Raw genomic sequence first — 20,016 nt, forward strand, 5'->3', positions numbered from 1 at the left:
GGATTTTAATTTATATTATATTTTTGTATAAGTGGAGTGCTATGTATTCACATGTACTCTGATTTTAAACTATTGGCTGGCCAAAAGGCCGTAATAATAAATATCTATCTATCACATCACCTCCTATCAGATCCTTTAACTGGAGATGCCAGGGATTGTACCCGGGACCTTCCGCATGTCAAGCGGATGCTCTGCCTTTGAGCCACGGCCCCTGCTTAACTTGCTGTGCAAGAAAGCTGGTTAATGCTGCAGGGGTAGGGAGGAGGACCAATTGTGCCTGTTCAGTGGTGAGGGGGGAAAAGACGCTCTATGGCCATGGTGGCGAACCTTTGACACTCCAGATGTTATGGACTACAATTCCCATCAGCCCCTGCCAGCATGGTCAATTGGCCATGCTGATAGAGGCTGATGGGAATTGTAGTCCATAACATCTGGAGTGCCAAAGGTTCACCACCACTGCTCTATGGCATAGATTTCAAACTCACGGGCCTCCAGATGTTATGGACAACAGTTCCCATCATCCCCTGCCAGCATGATGCTGGCAGGGGATAATGGGAACTGTCGTCCATAACATCTGGAGATCTGCGAGTTTGATACCTGTGCTCTATGGGTTCAGAGGTCTTTTTTAGTTTTTTTTTTAGTTTGGATTTATACCCCACTTTTCTCTCCTGTAAGGAGACTCAAGGTGGCTTACAAGCTCCTTTCCCTTCCTTTCCCCTCAACAGACACCTTGTGAGGTAGGTGGGGCTGAGAGAGTTTCGAAGAATTGTGACTAGCCCAAGGTCCCCCAGCAGTAATGCAGGAGTGTGGAAACACATCTGGTTCACCAGATAAGCCTCCGCCACTCAGGTGGAGGAGTGGGGAATCAAACCCGGTTCTCCAGATTAGAATCCACCTGCTCTTCGCCACTACACCACGCTGGCTCTCATTCATTACTCCGTATCTGTTTCTTGAGTGGAATCACTGGACTGGGCCTGTGGAATGAACCATACCTGAAAGAGATTGGGGTGGGGGTTTTTTTTCTGCTGATACCACCAGAAAGAGGTACGGAGTCTCCTCCGAAGCCACTGAGATTCACGATTAAAATAAGGTAGTCCGGGCAGCCAGCAAGGTGGGCAGTGAGGAGCACCAACGAGTCAAGGAAGAAGCAGGTGCGAGAAGACAGGAAGCACCAAAAGAGGTGGGGAAGAAAAAGCCCTACCCAGGAAGGACCGTGTGGGCTCTAAGTGGGAGAGTTTCCTCAGACAAGAAGAAGGGTGAATATCACGCAGAGAACCCAAATCGCCAGATGTATTCTTCTCTATACATCTGCACAGTGTAAAATTAAGCTAGATTGAAACGGTCAGGTAGGGTAGCCATGTTGGTCTGAAGCAGTCGGAAAAAAGTTTGTCCAGAGGCACCTTTAAGACCAACATTCTTGGTATAAGCATTCGCACGTGCGAACGCTTATACCAAGAATGTTGGTCTTAAAGGTGCCACCGGACAAACTTTTTTTCTAGATTGAAACAGACTCTGCAAACACAGCTTAGCCCTGGGAACGGCAGAGCCAGGTGGTATTACAGAACTACAACCCCCAGAATTCCTTTCAAAGCTGATTTTTACAGCGACTCTCCAATGGGGCTGCAAGCACTGCAGAGTGGTCCCAAAGCCCAACACACATAATGGGGAGAGTGTGGGTCTGGGGGATCTCTCTCAAGCGCCCACTCTGCGGTAAAGACCATGGAGTGATCCAGAGCCAGTTGCTATTTTCAAGTTCAACCTACCTCACTGGATTGTTGTGAGGGTAAAGAAGAGGAAGAGGGGATGCCATCTTGACCTTTATAGAGGAAGGGTGAGATAGAAATCTAGTTTTTTAAAAAAATCTGGCAAACAGCTCAGTAGCACGGAGGGACAGAGGCAGAGGCGTAGCTGCAATGGGTACATCCAGGGTGGCGCACCCCAGGCACCCCCTCTGCAGTCACTGGGGGGCATGTCGGGGGTGTATTGGGGTGGGGGTGTTTTGGGGGGCGTTGGGGGCACGAGGGCAGTTCATGCCTCAGGCGCAATTCCCCCTCCCTTCATTACTGGACGGAGGTAGACGAGATTCTCCATACACTCTGGGTTTTGCTCCACCAATAACACTGCTGGGAATTAGATGTTCAGCCATCGCAACTGTTTCCTACCTCTGTGGGTTTCATACAGATCCTTAGTGAGAAGTCTGTGCCCCTTATGCAAACCTACAATCCCTAAAGTTCCCAGGTTGGGAGCACAGAGTGTTAAAACAGGCTGGAAGCTAGTTTAAATTCGTCTCTCGGTTGAGTCATGAAAGCACGTTCTGCGCACCCAGAAGTGCTACGAAAACGAGAAAGCACAGTCACCTGGGCAGTTGCTTCCCTCCGCATCAACCGCAGGGGTTTTGCCATCGGAGCAGCACCCCAACGGTGTGTTATAGCAAGTAGCTCTCTCTATTGTCGGGACGCCCGTGACCTCAGACTCGTCGGTTTCCTGGTCCCCTGCATAGCAATGGGAAGAAAAAACGGTCACGCTGATATTCCTGCACGCCTCCGTGGGAAATATCAACTTGCTGGATTTCCAAGTCCACTTCGCCATGTCCAGTCCAGGATTTCGCACATCAGATTATTGCGCAATAGGATCCATGAAAGGGAATGGTACACGGCGTGAGAAAATGATTCAACCTTTCTTCTATAGTCATGTGGACTAGAAACTTAACTTTGGGAGCTGGCAGGTGGAATGTGAAATGGGTGCCTACGTGGAAACAGGAGAAATGGTAACCCACACTTTGATTCTAACACACTATTAAAAAGGGGCTTATTTCCTGGGCTGCCAATGTTTTTGAAACTGTGGCACCTTTGGAATTTTGGCCCATGGTGGGCGGGGGGGGGGGTGCAATTGCAACGTGGCTGTCGTGTGGCCAACCACGAAATGGCTGCCCCAGGGAGAAGTATAAACCCCTGTATGTCAGGGAGAGAGGTTAGGCATAAACCTAATTGTAAATCTCCAACATTTATCAGGATGCCTTTTGAAATGAATACTGTTTCGAAATATTTTTTTTTCCACTAAGCACAATCACATAGCAAAGATTATTGTGCTGTACAGTCAATCGGAAGCCATGCTGTTCAAAAGCTCCATTTGATCCCACCTGCTTAGAGTAGATGGCAGGAAACGTTTTGGGGAGCACCACGGAGCCCACGCTTATCAGGTAAGTGTGCAAGAGCAAAATAGGCCTCCAATTTTAACTGAGATTTTTTTTTCCAAAATTTCAAATTTCAAAAATTTCTCAGCATAGAACTTGGCATTTGCTCACCGACGGAACTCGACCCGCTGGATTCCTGGTCTCCACTGATACCAATTTCTTGGTCCCCACTGCCTTCTGCACTACCAGATTCGACAAACGCTGGCTGGGTGGAGGCTGGAACTACAGGAGCTGTAGAGAGGGGGCGGAGGGTGGTCCGGTGAACCCCGTGTGTCGTCCAAGCGGTTGTGGCTGGCCGAGCAGTGGTTGTCCGCCTCGTGGCTGGGTGGCTCTGAGTGGCATCAAAGTGTCTCGAGCTGGCAGCCGTCCTGGCTGTTTCAAAAGTGAGGGGCGTGGTCCGAGGAGGTGGAGGGAGAAGAGAGTCCAGAGGCCGTGTGGTTGTCGGTGGTGTGGTGTAGCTCACAATTGTGATGGATTCTGGAAGAGAAGCAAAGATGAGAGCCGGGCAAGAAGTAGATTGAAGAAATGGTGATTATTGCCTTGAAAACTGTGAACTGTTGGGAGACGTAGGTATTTGGAAGATCACAGTGTGTAACAGACCTCCCTCTGTGATACATCTCTGAAGATGCCAGCCACAGATGCAGGCGAAACATTAGGAACAAGATCTACCAGACCAGGGTCACACGGCCCGGAAAACCCACCACAACCACTCCCTATTAACATCAGTTTCAAAAACCCCTTTTTGTGTGTATACCAGAACCAGGACTTTCTCCACTCCGTTATGCAACTCTTTCTCCGAACTTGCTGAGCCTCAGGGCTCAGACACGAAACAGTCTACACATCTGGGAGGTAATTAAAAATAATAAACAAGACATACTCTCAACGCATCAGCGCCAAGTTTATGTATTTTCTTACACTGCTAATTTCCTATTTATGGGAAATTAGTGTAATGTAGTATAGTTCAAACGTTAAACTACGACTGGGGTTCAAATCTCCTGTGAGGGTTTTTGGATGATTTTAACACAGTCACACTCTCAGCCTAGCCTAACTCACATGGTTGATGTGAGGATAAAATGGGAAAGGGAGCATCATGCAAGATTTTCTGATGAGACCTTTAGGGCGAGTTAAAACTGTAATAGGTTAGAGCATCTCTCGACATTTTCATTTTTTAAAAAGTTTTAAATTTAAAAAGACCCACAAGAGGAGCCAGAGGTTCACGACTGTTGCTAAAAGGATGATTTTTTTTAAAAAAGAAAGTCTTTGTTTGGTTTGCCATATGTGAGTTTCTAAGGATCCTTTGAAATCTGAGCGCCATCCCCTGCCAATTTAATTCTAGCTCGACTTTAGCACGCCGATTGGCTTGCAAATCACACACGGAAATCAATAGTCATTTTAAGTCTTCCTAGTCAGGAATCAGGGCTTGAAAGAAGATGCATTTGTTGTCTTCTGCTTCAGAACAAACCTGGTATCTGACTCCTGACAATTACAGAGCCTAGGCCTCAGGCCTTCACACACATCAACCTTTGGTCCTTGCAAGAGCCCAACAGCTATATTTCTCCTTCCCTTTCCTGGCCCTCTCTTTGAATCTCAAATAGTGCATTTTAAAATCAATCTCCATTTTAAAAAAATAGGTGTAGATTTTGAGACGGGCCTTCCCATGTGCTGAAATCTTGAGTTTCTACCAGTCCAGGTTTTATTGGCCTGAGGGAACTTTACCTCAGGATTTCAGTTTTTTTCATGGACATCCCCGCCTCTAAATCCATACTGCCATTTTCACAGAACTAATGTGGGCATGCGATTTCACGGTACTAGTTTAAGCGCATAAACTTGTGCGGTACAGTGATTACAATCCTGGTCTAGGATTAGGAAGACCCAGATTTAAAACCATCCCCCGCCATGGTCAATGACTTTGGATCAAATGCTCCCTCCCAGCTTAGCCTACTTCACAGGGCTGTTGTGACAACATGAGGGGAGAACACGTATATACCCCAAACTCCTTGGAGACAAGACAGCATCCAAAAGCACTATATAGATGCCTGAGTTTAACACTGTGTTATGAGATACTTACAGATTGCCATCGAGACTATGAGGCCGGATTCCGATTCTCAAACAAAATGAAGGGTTCTTGGGCAGCATTCCTACCCCTAACACAGAAGGGACTTTGAGTTGTACCCATGGGGAATATGCTGGAATAATAAGGCCCAAGAGGAGCTGTCCAAATGCTGAACAAGACGGCGGACACTACTGAGACAGACCCACCTTGGCATTGGCCCAAATGCTTCACCTCGATGACCTGTCCTTGCCGGCACGCGATGGTCTTCAGCTGGCACTGGTCACCGTACGTCACTCCATCAGAGCCGCAGACCTGGCGAAGTGCGGGGTGTGAACAGTGGTTAAGCCAAGCAGAAGAAAACTGGGCTGTATCTCTGTGGCCATGGCAGGGATTCGGGGGGAGGAATGGGAATGGCACAAACTAAACGGGGGGTGGGGGAACAAAAGAAGTGAGAAAGCAGTGGGGTCGGATGCCTAAGGGGGTGGTGAGCTCCCCATCACTGGCAGCCTTCAAGCCACGGCAGTGAGCTCCCCATCACTGGCAGGCTTCAAGCCACGGACAAACACCTGCCAGGCTGTTCCTGCACTGAATCAGGGGGTTGAACTAGATGGCCTGTTTGGCCCCTTCTCACTCTATGATTCTAACCAACAAGAGTATGAACTAGAATAATAGAGTTGAAGAGACCACAAGGGCCTGCAGGGGTTTATTTATTTTATTTATTTATTTCCTGGGCTTTTATACCACCCCATCCCCGAAGGGTTGGACTCGATGGCCCTTGTGATCTCTTCAATTCTACGATTCTAGCTTACACTCTTGTTGGTTTGAATCATAGAGACAGAAGGGGCCATACAAGCCATCTAGTTCAACTCCCTGATTCAATGCAGGAAACAGTGGGTGGAATAAGAACCCCACAATCTAAATCTCCTCTCAGAGGTGGTTTTGATGGTCATTTTTGGGCCAATCACTACTTCTAAAGGTGGGTGAAATCCTGTAGGCAGTCCTTCTCTTCCATTACACACACACACACAAACACTCACAAAGGATTCTTCCCCTCGTGCACACGCTCACCTTTGTCATGTTGCCCTCTGTGCACAGTGGGGACGGGCACTCGCAATGAGCAAAGCCGTTAACCTCCACACAGGACGCCCCAAATTCACACGTCAATTCGGTGCAGGATGAGGGTGCTAAAGGGTCTGAGGAAGACAGAACCGACCACTGGGATACATTTGTTGTTCAACCCCCCGAGCTCTTGCTTGACATGATAAAACCCGCCAATGCAAGCGGGCCTTCCTCCGTTACCTTTTTCACAGCCGGACATGCCCAGCTTGCTGCCGTCGGGGCACTGGCTGCACTTCATGCCGGTTATGCCGGTCTTGCAGGAACACAGGCCGGTCATCTGCTCACAGTCGTCGCGCACGGAGCCCACGGGGTCACAGTGGCAGGCTGCACGGATAGAGGAGGGTTAGGAGGAGGAGGAGAGTTTGGATTTATACCCCCCTTCTCTCCTGTAAGGAGACTCAAAGGGGCTTACAGTCTCTTTTCCCTCCATCCCCCCGCACAACAAACACCCTGTGAGGTGGGTGGGGCTGAGAGAGCTCCAAAGAACTGTGACTAGCCCAAGGTCACCCAGCTGGCGTGTGTGGGAGTGCACCAGGTAATCCAGTTAACCAGATAAGCCTCCACAGCTCAAGTGGCAGAGCGGGGAATCAAAGCCAGTTCTCCAGATTAGAGTGCACCTGCTCTTAACCACTACACCACTGCGTAGGATGAAGTCACCTTTAGGATGAAGTCACCTTTCTCCCCACCGCCCCTTCTCCACACCCTACTGCAAAAACACCCTTTGCCCTTATGATCTAGGTAGCAGTTGGGGTTGGTGAGAGGAGTGATGCTCCTGTCTCTCGGACTGGGGCTCAGGTGGAAGCAAATCCAGTCAGCTGTGAAACAAGAACCACCGGGCAGGTCAAGATAGCACCAGAGAGTCTCAGTGTTGGTCTGCAGTGGCACAGCTGGATTTGAGTCCAGTGGCACATTAGAGACCAAGAAGACCTCCCAAAAATATTGATGGTTTGGAACCCATTTGGAACCCAGAAGCTCTAAGGTTCTGGTGCCTCCCTAAACTGGGAAGCAAAGCAGAAACCTAGAAGCTGCCCTGTTTTTAGCTATGGCATCTCTGACACCTCTCAGCTGCCCCAAAGAGGTCTCTCTCTGGAGTAAGCGCTTGAGAATAATGAAGAAGAAGAAGGAGAAGGAGAAGGAGAAGGAGGAGGAGGAGAAGGAGGAGGAGAGTTTGGATTTATATCCCCCTTTCTTTCCTGTAGGCGACTCAAAGGGGCTTACAATCTCCTTGCCCTTCCCCCCTCCCAACAAAGACCCTGTGAAGTAGGTGGGGCTGAGAGAGCTCCAAAGAACTGTGACTAGCCCAAGGTCACCCAGCTGGCGTGTGTGGGAGTGCACAGGCTAATCTGAATTCTCCAGATAAGCCTCCACAGCTCAGGTGGCAGAGAGGGGAATCAAACCTGGTCTCACAGATTAGAGTGTACCTGCTCTTAACCACTACGCCGCTGCTGCTCCTGCACATGAAGAAAAGGCGGGCGGCTGGGAGTCTTGAAACCAACCACTTAGGGTATAAAAATCTGAAAACTTGCAACTGGAAAAATCAAAACCCTTTTCTTCCGGTTGCAGCAGGGGACTTTTCCAAAATGGGCTTGGAATGGAGAAGAAGCCCCACCCCCCTCCCCCCAGCCTCCCATTCAACATTTCCGGGGCTTAATGAGGGATGCGATTAGCAAGGAGTATCCTATTCCCAGATTGGCCCTTCAGCTTCTGCTTATTCGTTTTCGCCGTAATGAGCAAACACCCTTTTTCCAGAGCCGGGGTTGGCACCCAGAAGCTTCAGTTCCCAATTCAGCACTTTAACTCTGGTGGGTGTACAGCGTGTGTGAGTGTTTGCAGGGGAGACGGGGTGGATAAAATCCTCTTCGGTGAAGAACTGATGATCCCTGAGCAATTCAGATTCATCCCTCAACAGGGGAGGGGAGGGGGAGGGAAAAGGGGAGACGTCTTTATAATAATTTTGCACATGTGGAGAATCCGTACTATCTGTTATTTGCGACGCCTCCCAAATAACTCTTCTTCCCACGATGTTTCCACCCTCTCCCCGTTTCCACCTTATCGATTTTTTTTTTTTGCTTTTGTCTCCAATGGAGCTTGAAATTAACATGGTCCTTTCCCCCCTCCTCCCCCTCCCTTCCCCCGGGAGCCGTTCACTTCCTTGTTTGTACAGGGAACAGTGTCAGCGCAGATCCGGCAAACTGACAACCGATATTGCAATCCTCGCTGTGGTCGGCATCGCAGCAATAAGAAGCATTTTAAAAAAGGGATTTCGGTGTTCAAAACGCTTTGCCTTATCTTGTCGTAACCCTTTCAACAGCCCTGTAAGGTAGGCTGGTATGGCTATCCCCACACTGCAGATGGAAAATCTAAAGAGTGTACAGAAGCGGCAACTAAAGATGTTAGTGTGGTCGGTTGAGGTTCAGCGGTCGAGAAAAATGTATCCTTTCGCATTAAAATACAGTCCTGAACAAATATGAGATTGATCATTCATTTTTAACGCTGCTTTTGTCAAAGCTGTTATTCTCTGTGTTACTGAACATGGTACTTTGATACAAGAAGAAGAAGAAGAGTTTGGATTTATATCCCCCCTTTCTCTCCTGTAGGAGACTCAAAGGGGCTGACAATCTCCTTGCCCTTCCCCCCTCACAACAAACACCCTGTGAGGTAGCTGGGGCTGAGAGAGCTCCGAGAAGCTGTGACTAGCCCAAGGTCACCAAGCTGGCGTGTGTGGGAGTGCACAGGCCAATCTGAATTCCCCAGATAAGCCTCCACAGCTCAAGCAGCAGAGCGGGGAATCAAACCCGGTTCCTCCAGATTAGATACATGAGCTCTTAACCTCCTACGCCACTGCTGCTCCTTCAAATGGATGTGGGGGTGGGGGGAACAGGGCTAAATAGGACCCAGGCATTCTACAAAAAAGAAGGTCCGGTATGTTGAGTTCTATGTCAGAGGAATATAAAACCCTCCTAACATCTTTTCCTGAGACAGACTTTAGTGAAGAATTTGGGGGCTAGGCTCTGGTTGGGGCCAGCTGTCAGGGCCATCTGACCCCAGTGCCACTGGAGTCAGTGGCTACCGATCTATTCCCAAGCCTAGTTCAAACTGCTGGTTTTACCTAAAGGCTTGGGACAGAGTTAGCTGAACGACGGTCTTCTCCCATAAGTTCCTGCCCAGGAATTATGATAGCAGGGACACTTGGCTGCCTACAGATGAAAGCCTTTGCCCCAGCTGATCCACTGAGCTAGATTCCAGCAGTCCAAGACCCCCTTCCCATCATGAGCCTTGGACATGTTTCCAAACGCAGCCCCACAGAACTGAGGACTAGAAACATTTAAGAAGGAAAGCTGAGGTTCTTAGGGGACAAATCTCCACAACAGATTTCCTGTCCCGCATGTGGAATATTTAACACTCATCCCTAGTTCTAGAGACAACAGGCAAGATCAAATTCAGGACTTTGGCTAACATCTGGAAGGCAGCAAGAACATGTCTTGTAAGGAGTGTGGCAAACATCTGGCTAAGTGCATGATATAATCTGCAAATGATTAGTGTTTAAAGACAGGTTTCTCCCCAGGATATTGTTAACACACGCAGGGCATCAGGAATATATTCACGAGGGTTATTATTGACATATGGAAAGACGGGAGATTGCTGTGCGTGGTCATTGCCAACATCTGGAAGGCGTTAGGACAATTTGCGCCGGCTTCTGGATACTTTTCTGTACAGGGCTGCTATGGGAAGGGGATCGGCAGCACTTTCAATATAGATCCTCTGACATCTGGTGTTTTAAACTCTCTCAGAATAACATGGCATTTGCTTCCTCCAAAACATTTCTCCAACCTGTTGACATTTCTCTGCGATTTTCCCTTACTGTTTTCCATGCATCAAATATCAGTGCTGTTTTAAATTAGCATGCATTAGCAAAAGCTGAACCCAAAAAGGACCTTTCTTTGCAAGTCTGACTACTTATTATAGTCCTCTGAATAATGACTTCATACCGCATACAAAGGAGGCTGAATTTAAACTACTTAGGATTTTTCAGAAAGTTTTAACCCCAGTAGGACTTGAAATATCTAGCCCTCCATTTTAGAGAAGGAAATTTGTTCCAGGGGAAACTTCCCTATGACTTATTCCCTCCTGTGTTCCTAATGGGATGCCCAACTTCTGTGTCCCCTTTAACATATGGAATCAATCAATCAATAAATAAATAAATCAACTAACCTACCTATTTACCTACCTAATCAATCAATCAATCAATCAATCAATCAATCAATCAATCAATCAATCAATCAATCAATCAATCAATCAATCAATCAATTTACATACCTACCTACTCAACCAATCAACCAATCAACCAATCAACCAATCAATTTACCTACCTACCTACCTACCCACCCACAAAAACAACAAGTGAGGTTCTAACATTTTAAAACTGTGGGGATTCTCTGATCTGAGACCGTGGTGAGTTCTGAAGAGTGTGGAAAGTGTCTGTAATTAAGTATCCAACCCAAAGAGAATGTAAGTTCCATGCAAAGGGGACGGCTAGTCCCTAAAGGGCCACACAGCCACAGCCCCGGCCACATGGGCTCTGAAGCGCAGCTTTTTTGGCTCAAGTGGGGAGACCGCCATTAGAAAGCTGGTAGTCCAGCGTGCAGAGGAAGAGCAGGCCAAGAAGTCAGCAGGCTTGAGAGCCTTTATGTTCACCCATTGTGCTGAACAGAGTCTCGTACTGCCTGATCGTCTGCTATGTGTGTCTCCCAGGTGGAACTGCCTGCAGCTGCCATCTCTAGCTCTAGCCAGCAGCCACCTGTGTCCCAGAATAAGGGACCATCCATCCACCTGCTCATCACCAGTCTGCGTTATCCTCCTGAACAGTTTTGCTGCTACAAGGCAGAAGCGGCAAAAGCTTCTGTTCAGATACCCACATTCTGGCCCATCCACCTCTCACAGCTTTTCAGGTCAACCTTCGCAGGTACTCACGGGTGCAGCCGCTCCGGCTGTCGGTGACGATGCCACGGAAGTTCCAGAAGCCAGGCTCACACCGGTCACACTTCAGGCCCCCCACGCCAGGTTTGCAGGAGCACTGTCCCGTGGCAGGGTCGCATCCACCTCCATAGGAGCCATAAGGGTTGCAATGGCAGGTGCCTGCAAGAGAGGGAGGGGGGGCATTAAAAAACTTCAAGGGGGTCAGAATGGAAACATGCTTTTGTGTCCATTTGCAAATCAGGCAGCATCGGCAGGGTCACTTTGAGAGCACTGTGGGTGGAGACCAGGAGACTGGTTGATTTGAATCATTTTGACTTGAGTCCAGCGGCCCCTTAGATTTTCAGGGTATAAACTTTTGAGCGTCAAAGTGATGACTTGACAGCCTATCTTTATGTCCCTTTTCAAATTCTTCCCTACTGAAGTAACCCACTTTTGAAATTGGAAGGAGGAAACAGGGAGACCATTAGTCACTGGCCGCTTCTGCACGGCCACGCTGGGGGTTGGGTTGGCGTACATGACGCCGACCCAACCACCCCAGGGACCGTTCACACGAACGGTCCTGGTAACGACAGGGAAGACGGCGCCGCACCGTCGCCCAATCGACTTACCTTCCCTGCGACCTTCTGGCGTGTCGCCGAGGCCAGGGGACACGCCCCCTGGCCTGCGCGACCGCTCCGGAGTCACAGGGCAGGGGGGACGTGTCCGCAGGCCTTGGCGATGCGCCAGGAGGTCGCAGGGAAGATAAGTCGATCGGGAAAGGGGGGGGATGGCGCCTTCCAGCTGCTGCCGTTCGCACAGCAGTGGCTGGAAGCTGCCGTTTTCCAAAAGGAAAATGGCGGCTTCGCGCTGCTGGGGGGGGGGAAGCAACTGCGCCCCCCATGCGAACAGCTCCCTAGGGACGGCGTTTTTGCCGTTCCTAGGGCGTTGTAAACGGCCCGTGCGGAAAGGGCCACTGAGACAGACAAAAAACCCCAGTTGAGTTCAACACTCCGTGTAAGCACAGCTGCACAGGAACCATATTGGTGGTGCGCAATTCAGGTGACTGCAAGCAGGGGATGCTCTTGCAGGCGGCTCACTTCCGCAGTGAACTTCCCTGCAGTCAGAGGGATCGAATCTCCCTCAAGAAAGGCCAAGAAAGATAATGTGATTCTGGAATGTATCAATAGGAGTATAGTGTCAAGACTGAGGGATGTAATTGTACCTCTCTATTCTGCATTAGTTAGACCTCACCTGGAATGTTGTATACGTTCTGGGCTCCACAATTCAAGAAGGATATTGACAAGCTGGAATGGGTCCAGCAGAGAAGGGCAACCAAAATGGCCAAAGGTCTGGAATCCATGCCCTATGAAGAGAGGCTTGGGGAGCTGGGGATGTTTAGTTTGGTGAAGAGAAGGTTAAGAGGTGACCTGATAGCCATGTTTAGATATTTGAAGGGATGTCATGTTGAAGAGGGAGCAAGCTTGTTTTCTGCGGCTCCAGAGACTAGGACCAGGAGTCATGGGTTCAAGGTGAAGGAAAAAAGATTCCACCTAAACATCAGGAAAAACTTCCGGACAGTGAGGGCAGTCTGACAGTGGAATGCACTACCTCGGAGTGTGGTGGAGTCTCCTTCTTTGGAGGTTTTTAAAGAGAGGCTGGATGGCCATCTGTCAGGAGTACTTTGATTGTGTGTTCCTGCATTGCAGGGGGTTGGACTTGATGGCCCTTGGGGTCTCCTCCAACTCTATGATTCTATGAATCCCCCCCCCCCCCAAACCAGGCAAAGGGTCCACCTAGGCACGCCAAAACTGATGGCTTGATAGCCTATCTCAGTGGTGGCGAACCTATGGCACGGGTGCCAGAGGTGGCACTCAGAGCCCTCTCTGTGGGCACCCACAAACAGAGTGCCCCCCCATATTTAGGCTGGGCTGGGCTGGGCTGCTGGGCTCGATTATTAGCATTAAACCTAAGACCTAGTTTTGGGGAAGCAGAGTAGGTAACCCAGTTAACCCACTGATTTTCATGCGAAGAACTAAAGCGCGATCCTTTACCTGGGAGTAAGCTCAGTTGCTGGCAATGGGGCTTGCTTCTGAGTAAACCCTCCTAGGGTCGTGATTCACCCGTTGGAAGAGTTGCACGGTTGCTTCAAAGCAAAGCCACCGACTACCACCAAGCTTACTCCCGAGTAACGCACACCTAGGAGCCAACCGTTTTTCCTAAACTAAAACCTCAGTATTCAGGTTAAATTGCTGTGTTGGCACTTTGCGATGAATAAGTGGGTTTTGGGTTGCAATTTGGGCACTCAGCCTCGAAAAGGTTCGCCATCACTGGCCTATCTTGAGGCCCTTTTGTTCAGGTGGGAATAAAACTCAAACTTTAGTAGGAAAAAAATGTCGACGGTTGATTTTCTGTACAGAAAAGAATCCAAAGAGGCATGGAGCTCTTGCTCTAAAGGAATGCTTTCCTATTTTAAAAAAAAACCCCAAGTTCTGGCAATTATAGAAAATCTGACATCATAGTGACATAGTAGCATAGAATCCACTACACTTCCATCCATAAAATCCAATAATCCAATGACTATTAATCAAAACCAGCACAGCCAATATGTGTAAGTAAACATAGCTGACATCCATTAATTAAGATAAGTGTTAGCCAATGAGAAGAATCTGACTAAAAGTCAAGCTTTCTCCTGCCCGGGAGCTGACGTCCTGTAACTGCTTAGACCAGTGATGGTGAACCTTTTTGAGACCGAGTGCCTAAATTGCAACCCAAACCCCCCTTATTTATCGCAAAGTGCCAACCCGGCAATTTAACCTGAATGCTGAGGTTTTATTTTAGAATAAAATGGTTGGCTCCCTCTTCCTCTGCCCCACCCGCTCGAGCAGGGGCCAGCCTGCTCTAGCCTCCAGCAAGTCTCATGTGCACCGCTCTGTGCCTCTCTAGCATCTCTGCCTCTCCTGCGCTCCCACCCCCACCCCCCTCGGGCAGCAGCCACTTGGAGCATAGGCACCAGGCTCGCCAGCCAAGTCCTCCCTGATCACTGCAGTGCGCGCACGTTGTGCTCAGTGGCCCAGGCCAGCCTAGATGTGTGTGTGTGTGGGGGTGATTTTCCACCCCCCACATGACGAACGCTGTGTGCGCGTGCCCACAGAGTGCCACCTCCAAGTGCCACCTCTGGCACCCGTGCCATAGGTTCTCCATCACTGGCTTAGACTGACTGTCTCTGAGCAGGATGTCAGAAATAAGATTCCTCCCAAAACACTCTGTCCTTAAGAAGGGTTTCACTAAACATGCTTCGGCTGAAATATCTACAAAGCGAGGGGTCATCAAACACAGGCCCCGCTTAGCCCCACAGACCTCACAAGGTGTCTGTTGTGGGAAGAGGAAGGAAAGTCTCCTTACAGGACAGAAAGAGGGGTATAAATCCAAATGCTTCTTTGCTCCATTGGAATCATTTCACACACACATAACAGCAATATATGGCTTCTAGGGGACTCGTCCCACTTTCAAACAAAACCTTCTAAAAGTGTTCTTCCAGGGAAGCCGATACAACGACGTTTGGTCCCTAGAAGAACATAAACAGGAAACATACTCCAGAAATCACTCCCGCCACTATTCCAGGCAGGATTGGAACAATTCCAGTCCTCTGGTCTTTCTGGGACCAAAACCAGAGACCTGGCCAAACCGAGACTGTCGAGTTCCCCTCACTGCACTCCTCTCTCCTAGCCGAAGGGAATAAATCTGAGAGCATCACACAAGGCGAATGGCTTTCAGGCTTGTGATTACATCTTGATTTACACCCTCGCTGTGGGCGCAAGGGCGTGAATGGGACACCAGCTAAAGAGAGATTTGATTCAAGGCCGGGCAAGGCAGACTTTAAAGGGGACTCAAATAAAAATGGCTGGCCTGTTAGACAAAGGGAAATGCTTCGTTTATTCTCTGTATACTATAAGAATAGAACGGTTTCCCTGCTGGATCAAACTGTTTAATCCGATTCCCAACAGAAGCCAGTCAGACATTTCTTGGAAGCCCGCTTGCAGGGCACGATGTAACAGCCCTCCCCCTACTGTGCACCTCACAGCAAATGATAGTGAGATATATTGCCTCTGAACATGGAGGATCCATTCCACTGTTGCAGCCAAGAATCGTTGGCTGACCTCTCTTCCATGAATCTGTCAGATCCCATTTATAAAGCATTTGTTTTATTTATTAGGGAGGGAAGTCCACCAATGGCCCTTTCCACCATCAACATACGCCACAGTGTTGCCTACTGGTTGCAGTGCTCCATCCAGCCCTGGGAAACACAGGTTCAAATCCCTGCATAACCAGGAAGTCAACTGGGTGATTTTGAGACAGCCATCAGCCTTGGCGATTTCACTCAACCTAACCTTCCTCCTGGAGTCGTTGCATGGATGAAAGGGAAAGAGCCACACACTCTCTCCTGAATTCTTTGCACGAAGGGTGGGAAAGAAACCACAATTTCAATGAGAAGAGCCAGCGTGGCGTAGTGGCTAAGAGCAGGTGCACTCTAATCTGGGGGACCGGGTTTGATTCCCCGCTCTGCCACTTGAGCTGTGGAGGCTTCTCTGGGGAACCAGATTAGGTTGTGCACTCTAACACATGCCAGCTGGGTGACCTTGGGCGAGTCACAGCTCTTTGGAGCTCTTTCAACCCCAGCCACCTCACAGGGTGTTTGTCGTGAGGCGGGAAGAGAAAGGAGTTTGTAAGCCTCCTTCAGGAGAGAAAGGGGGGGGGGTACAAATTCAAACTCTGTTGTGGGGAGAGGAAGGGAAAGAAGCTTGTAAGCCACCTTGAGTCTCCTTACAGGAGAAAAAGGGGAGTATAAATTCAAACTACTCCTTTTCTTCCTCCTCCTCTTCCTCCTCCTCCTTAACGGTAGGCAGTGCTGTTTCCTATTCAGTGAAGCAGTCGCTAATGGCAGAGGGCATCAGTAACGGCAAATAATGGCCAGGCTGAGATTCCAACCAAGCTCTGCCAAGATCAGGCATATAGCCACTCTGTCACACTGGCTCATAAGACCCCACAGTGAAACACACCAGCTGTCCTCACCCAAACTGTGACCTCGGCAGCTCGGCAGCCCAGGCGCTCCCAAGTGATTGAAGCTGCTTTCGGAATGCTTCCTATTATTAAATCGTATAGCGCACGGAATGACTGCACATCCCCCATCGGGCGCTGTGTTACCCGGGCGCACTCACATATGAAGACCGAGCCCACCGGCGTCACCTCACGAACACTCGCCGACCAGCTGGCTGCCGGCCTCAGCTGCCGAAAGGCTTGCTAATGTTTCCTCCGTCTCGTTAGGTTAAAGAGACGACTCTGTCTAATTCTTTCATCAAATATTAATAAAGCCTTCACCGGAGCAGCTGGCTGCTGCAAAGAAGAAGATGCCCCGTGATTGAGATTTGTGTCGGACAAATTTGGGGGGGAGGGGAGGGGAAACTCCTTCAACACGCTGCAGTCTTCATGGATACCTCAAAAGCAACTGTGTTCAGTTCAGCCTTTATAAGCTTGCCCCAAATCTGAGCTTCATCGTAATATTTTTGTTTAAAGGAGGACTGGCATTCTGGGAGCTTTTCAGCTGCTCTGCCGACAAACTTGGCAACCAAAAAAAGAAGAAGATTAATGTCATACGTAAGGATTGCAGGCCCAGGTTGGGCCGTAGGTGGCCATACCTCAGTTCCAGGGCACTTAACGTTAGTTGCTTCCTGAGACAGAGGCCCCTTCCGCACACGCAAATAATGCGTTTTCAAGCCACTTTCACAACTGTTTGCAAGTGGGTTTTGCTATTCCACACTGAAAGCAGTTTGAAAGTGCATTATTCTGCATGTGCGGAATGAGCCAGAGTAAGCTGAATACACTCCGCTGTTGACCCGGCAAGTGGCTCAGCCGCGGATGTTTCCACCCTGCCACCAAACCAGAGACTCCATATTGTCGGACAGTCACAGGGACAGATGATCAAGAGGCGAATCTATGGCGGAGAAGCCAGGGCAAATGCCCTGGGCCCCACTTGAAAGGAGGGAGCCCTTTGACATCCAGCCCCCTTTCTCAAGAACTCCGTTCTGCCCAAGATAGGTCTAACTTTAAACTGTGGATTCCACTTCTAATGTCCACATGGACTTTGTGAATGGAGCCTGTAGTTGGATGCTGGGGTCAGTCTTGCTGGGCCCACAACTGAAGTGTGGGCGTCCCGTTTAACGCTGCAGGGAGGGAGGGATTTTCAGTGCTTGCCCTAGGTGCTGTATAACACAGATACACTCCTGCAAATGGTGCAGATACACAACCAAGATCCTAAAGCATTAGCAAAGACTCACAGAGCAAGACAGAAACCCCATTTAGTCCACTATTCTGTTTCCAAAAAGAGGACGGCTAGATATGGAGAGGCCCTGCTATACCAAAGCTGGAAAATCTCACAGAGCTAAGAGAAAAGGAAGCCCAAATAAAACTCACTTGGGCACCCGGCGGAGCCGACCCCGAGGGCCAAGGTCACGTTATCCGGACAGCATCCGTACACGGTTTGGCTACAGTGGAGCACCTGAAGAGGAGGAGGAAGGCTTGGTACTCCTATGGGAAAATAAAAAGAGATACACTCACACAAGTGTCAAGGCTACATTTGAAGGGTGCACGGTAGAAATAGTTTTGAATGTGTGCTCAACAGAATCGTACCCCTGCTCCATCTGCTCTGTCCAGGATCAGAGGTGCTCTGTTCCTCAGCACCCCCCCCCCCCTTGGTCATGAAGAGTTGGTGAGGCCAAATGGCCAAGAGAACGAACTGTGATCCAGAAAGTACCTGGTTCAAATCTTACCTCTGCTACAAACTCATCAGGTGGACTTAACCAAGTCATTCTCTTTCAGCTACAAGGCCTTCCCTATCTGCATAGAGGGATAATTATATTTTTTTAATCGTGCTTTTCAGCCGAAAGGTGGGCTCCCAAAGTCTCTCACAGGAATCAAAAGAGAATACAAATGACTAGGCCTGGAGATTCGGGTGCAACAGATACTGGATGCGGCCCAAATCTGGGCAAATTCAGGCACATTCGGGCCAAAATCAGCCCAAATATATCCTGCCCGAATATGAACAAATCCGAATACAAAGTATTCGGGCTTTTTTTTGCTTGTGTGGAATTTTGTGTGTGGAATTTTCAACTAATCCAAATGCAAGCTATTCAGGCTTTGTCTGTGTGTGTGTGTGTGTGTGTGTGTGTGTGTGTGTGTGTGTAACTCTGTGTGTGTGTGTAACTGTGTGTGTAACTGTGTGTGTAACTGTGTGTGGAATTTTCAACAAACTTTTCTCCTTTCTTGAGAAGTTTGGCACAATTTAAATTTCCTGTGAGATCTTTTATGTGTGTTCTTTTTTCAACTGGGTTGTTCTTTGGGGTTTCCAATTCCAATTTAAAAAGAAAAGAAACCAGGAAAGGACACTGAACATTTCAGGCCCCTACCCTGACTAGTGGCAACTATAACACAGTTCTTACAGGCTTCAATATGTTCCCCAGATGTCAAAAATGTGCGCTTCACCCATAAGAACTAGACATTCTCTCTTTTTTAAACTGAACCAAAGAGGTTTGCTGAGAGAACGCATTAATACATGATAGAACATAGCTCGAGGGGAAGGACAGTGTGGGTTCCTTATAATCTGGACCGATCAAAGATGATCAAAAGGATGTTGCTGTGGATAGAGGCGGGCCTTGGCTTCAAGAATTACCTCGGCAGGCTCCCTGAGTTATGACGTAAATATCCTGCCGTTTCTCACAGCGTGTCTTTTTGAGCTCACATTCGCTAGCGTAAGTTGCTCCGTCCGAGCCACACACCTGCACAGGAAAAAAAAAGAAACAGGAGGTACTGGTTGATGAGGGTTTTCTGGGCTGTGTGGCCGTGGTCTGGTAAATCTTGTTCCTAACGTTTTGCCTGCATCTGTGGCTGGCATCTTCAGAGGTGCATCATAGAGAGAAGTCTGTTACACACTGTGTCCAAGTACACCTCTGAAGATGCCAGTCACAGATGCAGGCGAAACGTTAGGAACGAGATCTACCAGACCACAGCCATACAGCCTGGAAAACCCACCACAACCAGTTGAATCTGGCTGTGAAAGCCTTCGACAAAACAGGAGGCAATTCTCCAGGTCTGGTTTGTGTTCCAGGCAAACCTACACATCCACCAATGGGAGACGTGGAAACTCTAAAATCAGGCCCTGGGAAATACCAGCTCCTAATCCTTTGGCTGTATGCACACCAACAACGTATCCTGGGATGTATTCTGACAACTGGTGTAGTCTCCCTCTAGCACTGGGATGCCATGCTGGATGCTGTGCCTGTGTCCCAGGGTCCCTGCCACCACTGTGGGAGTAGTGGGGGCGGGGATGTGGCAAGAGAGGGGCCGCCACTTGACTCAGCAAGAATCTGAAGCTACATCTCCGCCTGAATGGCGTAGTGGTTAAGACGAGGTGCACTCTAATCTGGAGAACCGGGTTTGATACCCTGCTCTGCCACTTGAGCTGTGGAGGCTTATCTGGTGAACCAGATTAGCTTATGCACTCCAACACATGCCAGCTGGGTAACCTTGAGCTAGTCACAGTTCTTCGGAGCTCTCAGCTCCATCCACCCACCTCACAGGGTGTTTGTTGTTGTGGCGGGGGGAAGGGAAAGGAGATTGTAAGCTCCTTTGAGTCTCTTTACAG

The 20,016-nt window shown here is 49.0% G+C and overlaps 1 protein-coding gene across 1 annotated transcript in view; it reads right to left on the bottom strand.

Moving 5' to 3' along the window:
- AGRN (agrin) overlaps positions 1–20,016 on the bottom strand; it is a 251,155-nt gene that overhangs the window by 32,783 nt on the left and 198,356 nt on the right. The window contains 8 exon segments of the mRNA XM_048518531.1: positions 2,358–2,492; positions 3,305–3,670; positions 5,453–5,558; positions 6,315–6,439; positions 6,546–6,689; positions 11,337–11,501; positions 17,790–17,903; positions 19,045–19,150. Coding sequence (XP_048374488.1) covers positions 2,358–2,492; positions 3,305–3,670; positions 5,453–5,558; positions 6,315–6,439; positions 6,546–6,689; positions 11,337–11,501; positions 17,790–17,903; positions 19,045–19,150 — 1,261 coding nt within the window.

This window comes from Sphaerodactylus townsendi, linkage group LG16 (genome assembly GCF_021028975.2).
Source record: "Sphaerodactylus townsendi isolate TG3544 linkage group LG16, MPM_Stown_v2.3, whole genome shotgun sequence".
Taxonomy (NCBI): domain Eukaryota; kingdom Metazoa; phylum Chordata; class Lepidosauria; order Squamata; family Sphaerodactylidae; genus Sphaerodactylus; species Sphaerodactylus townsendi.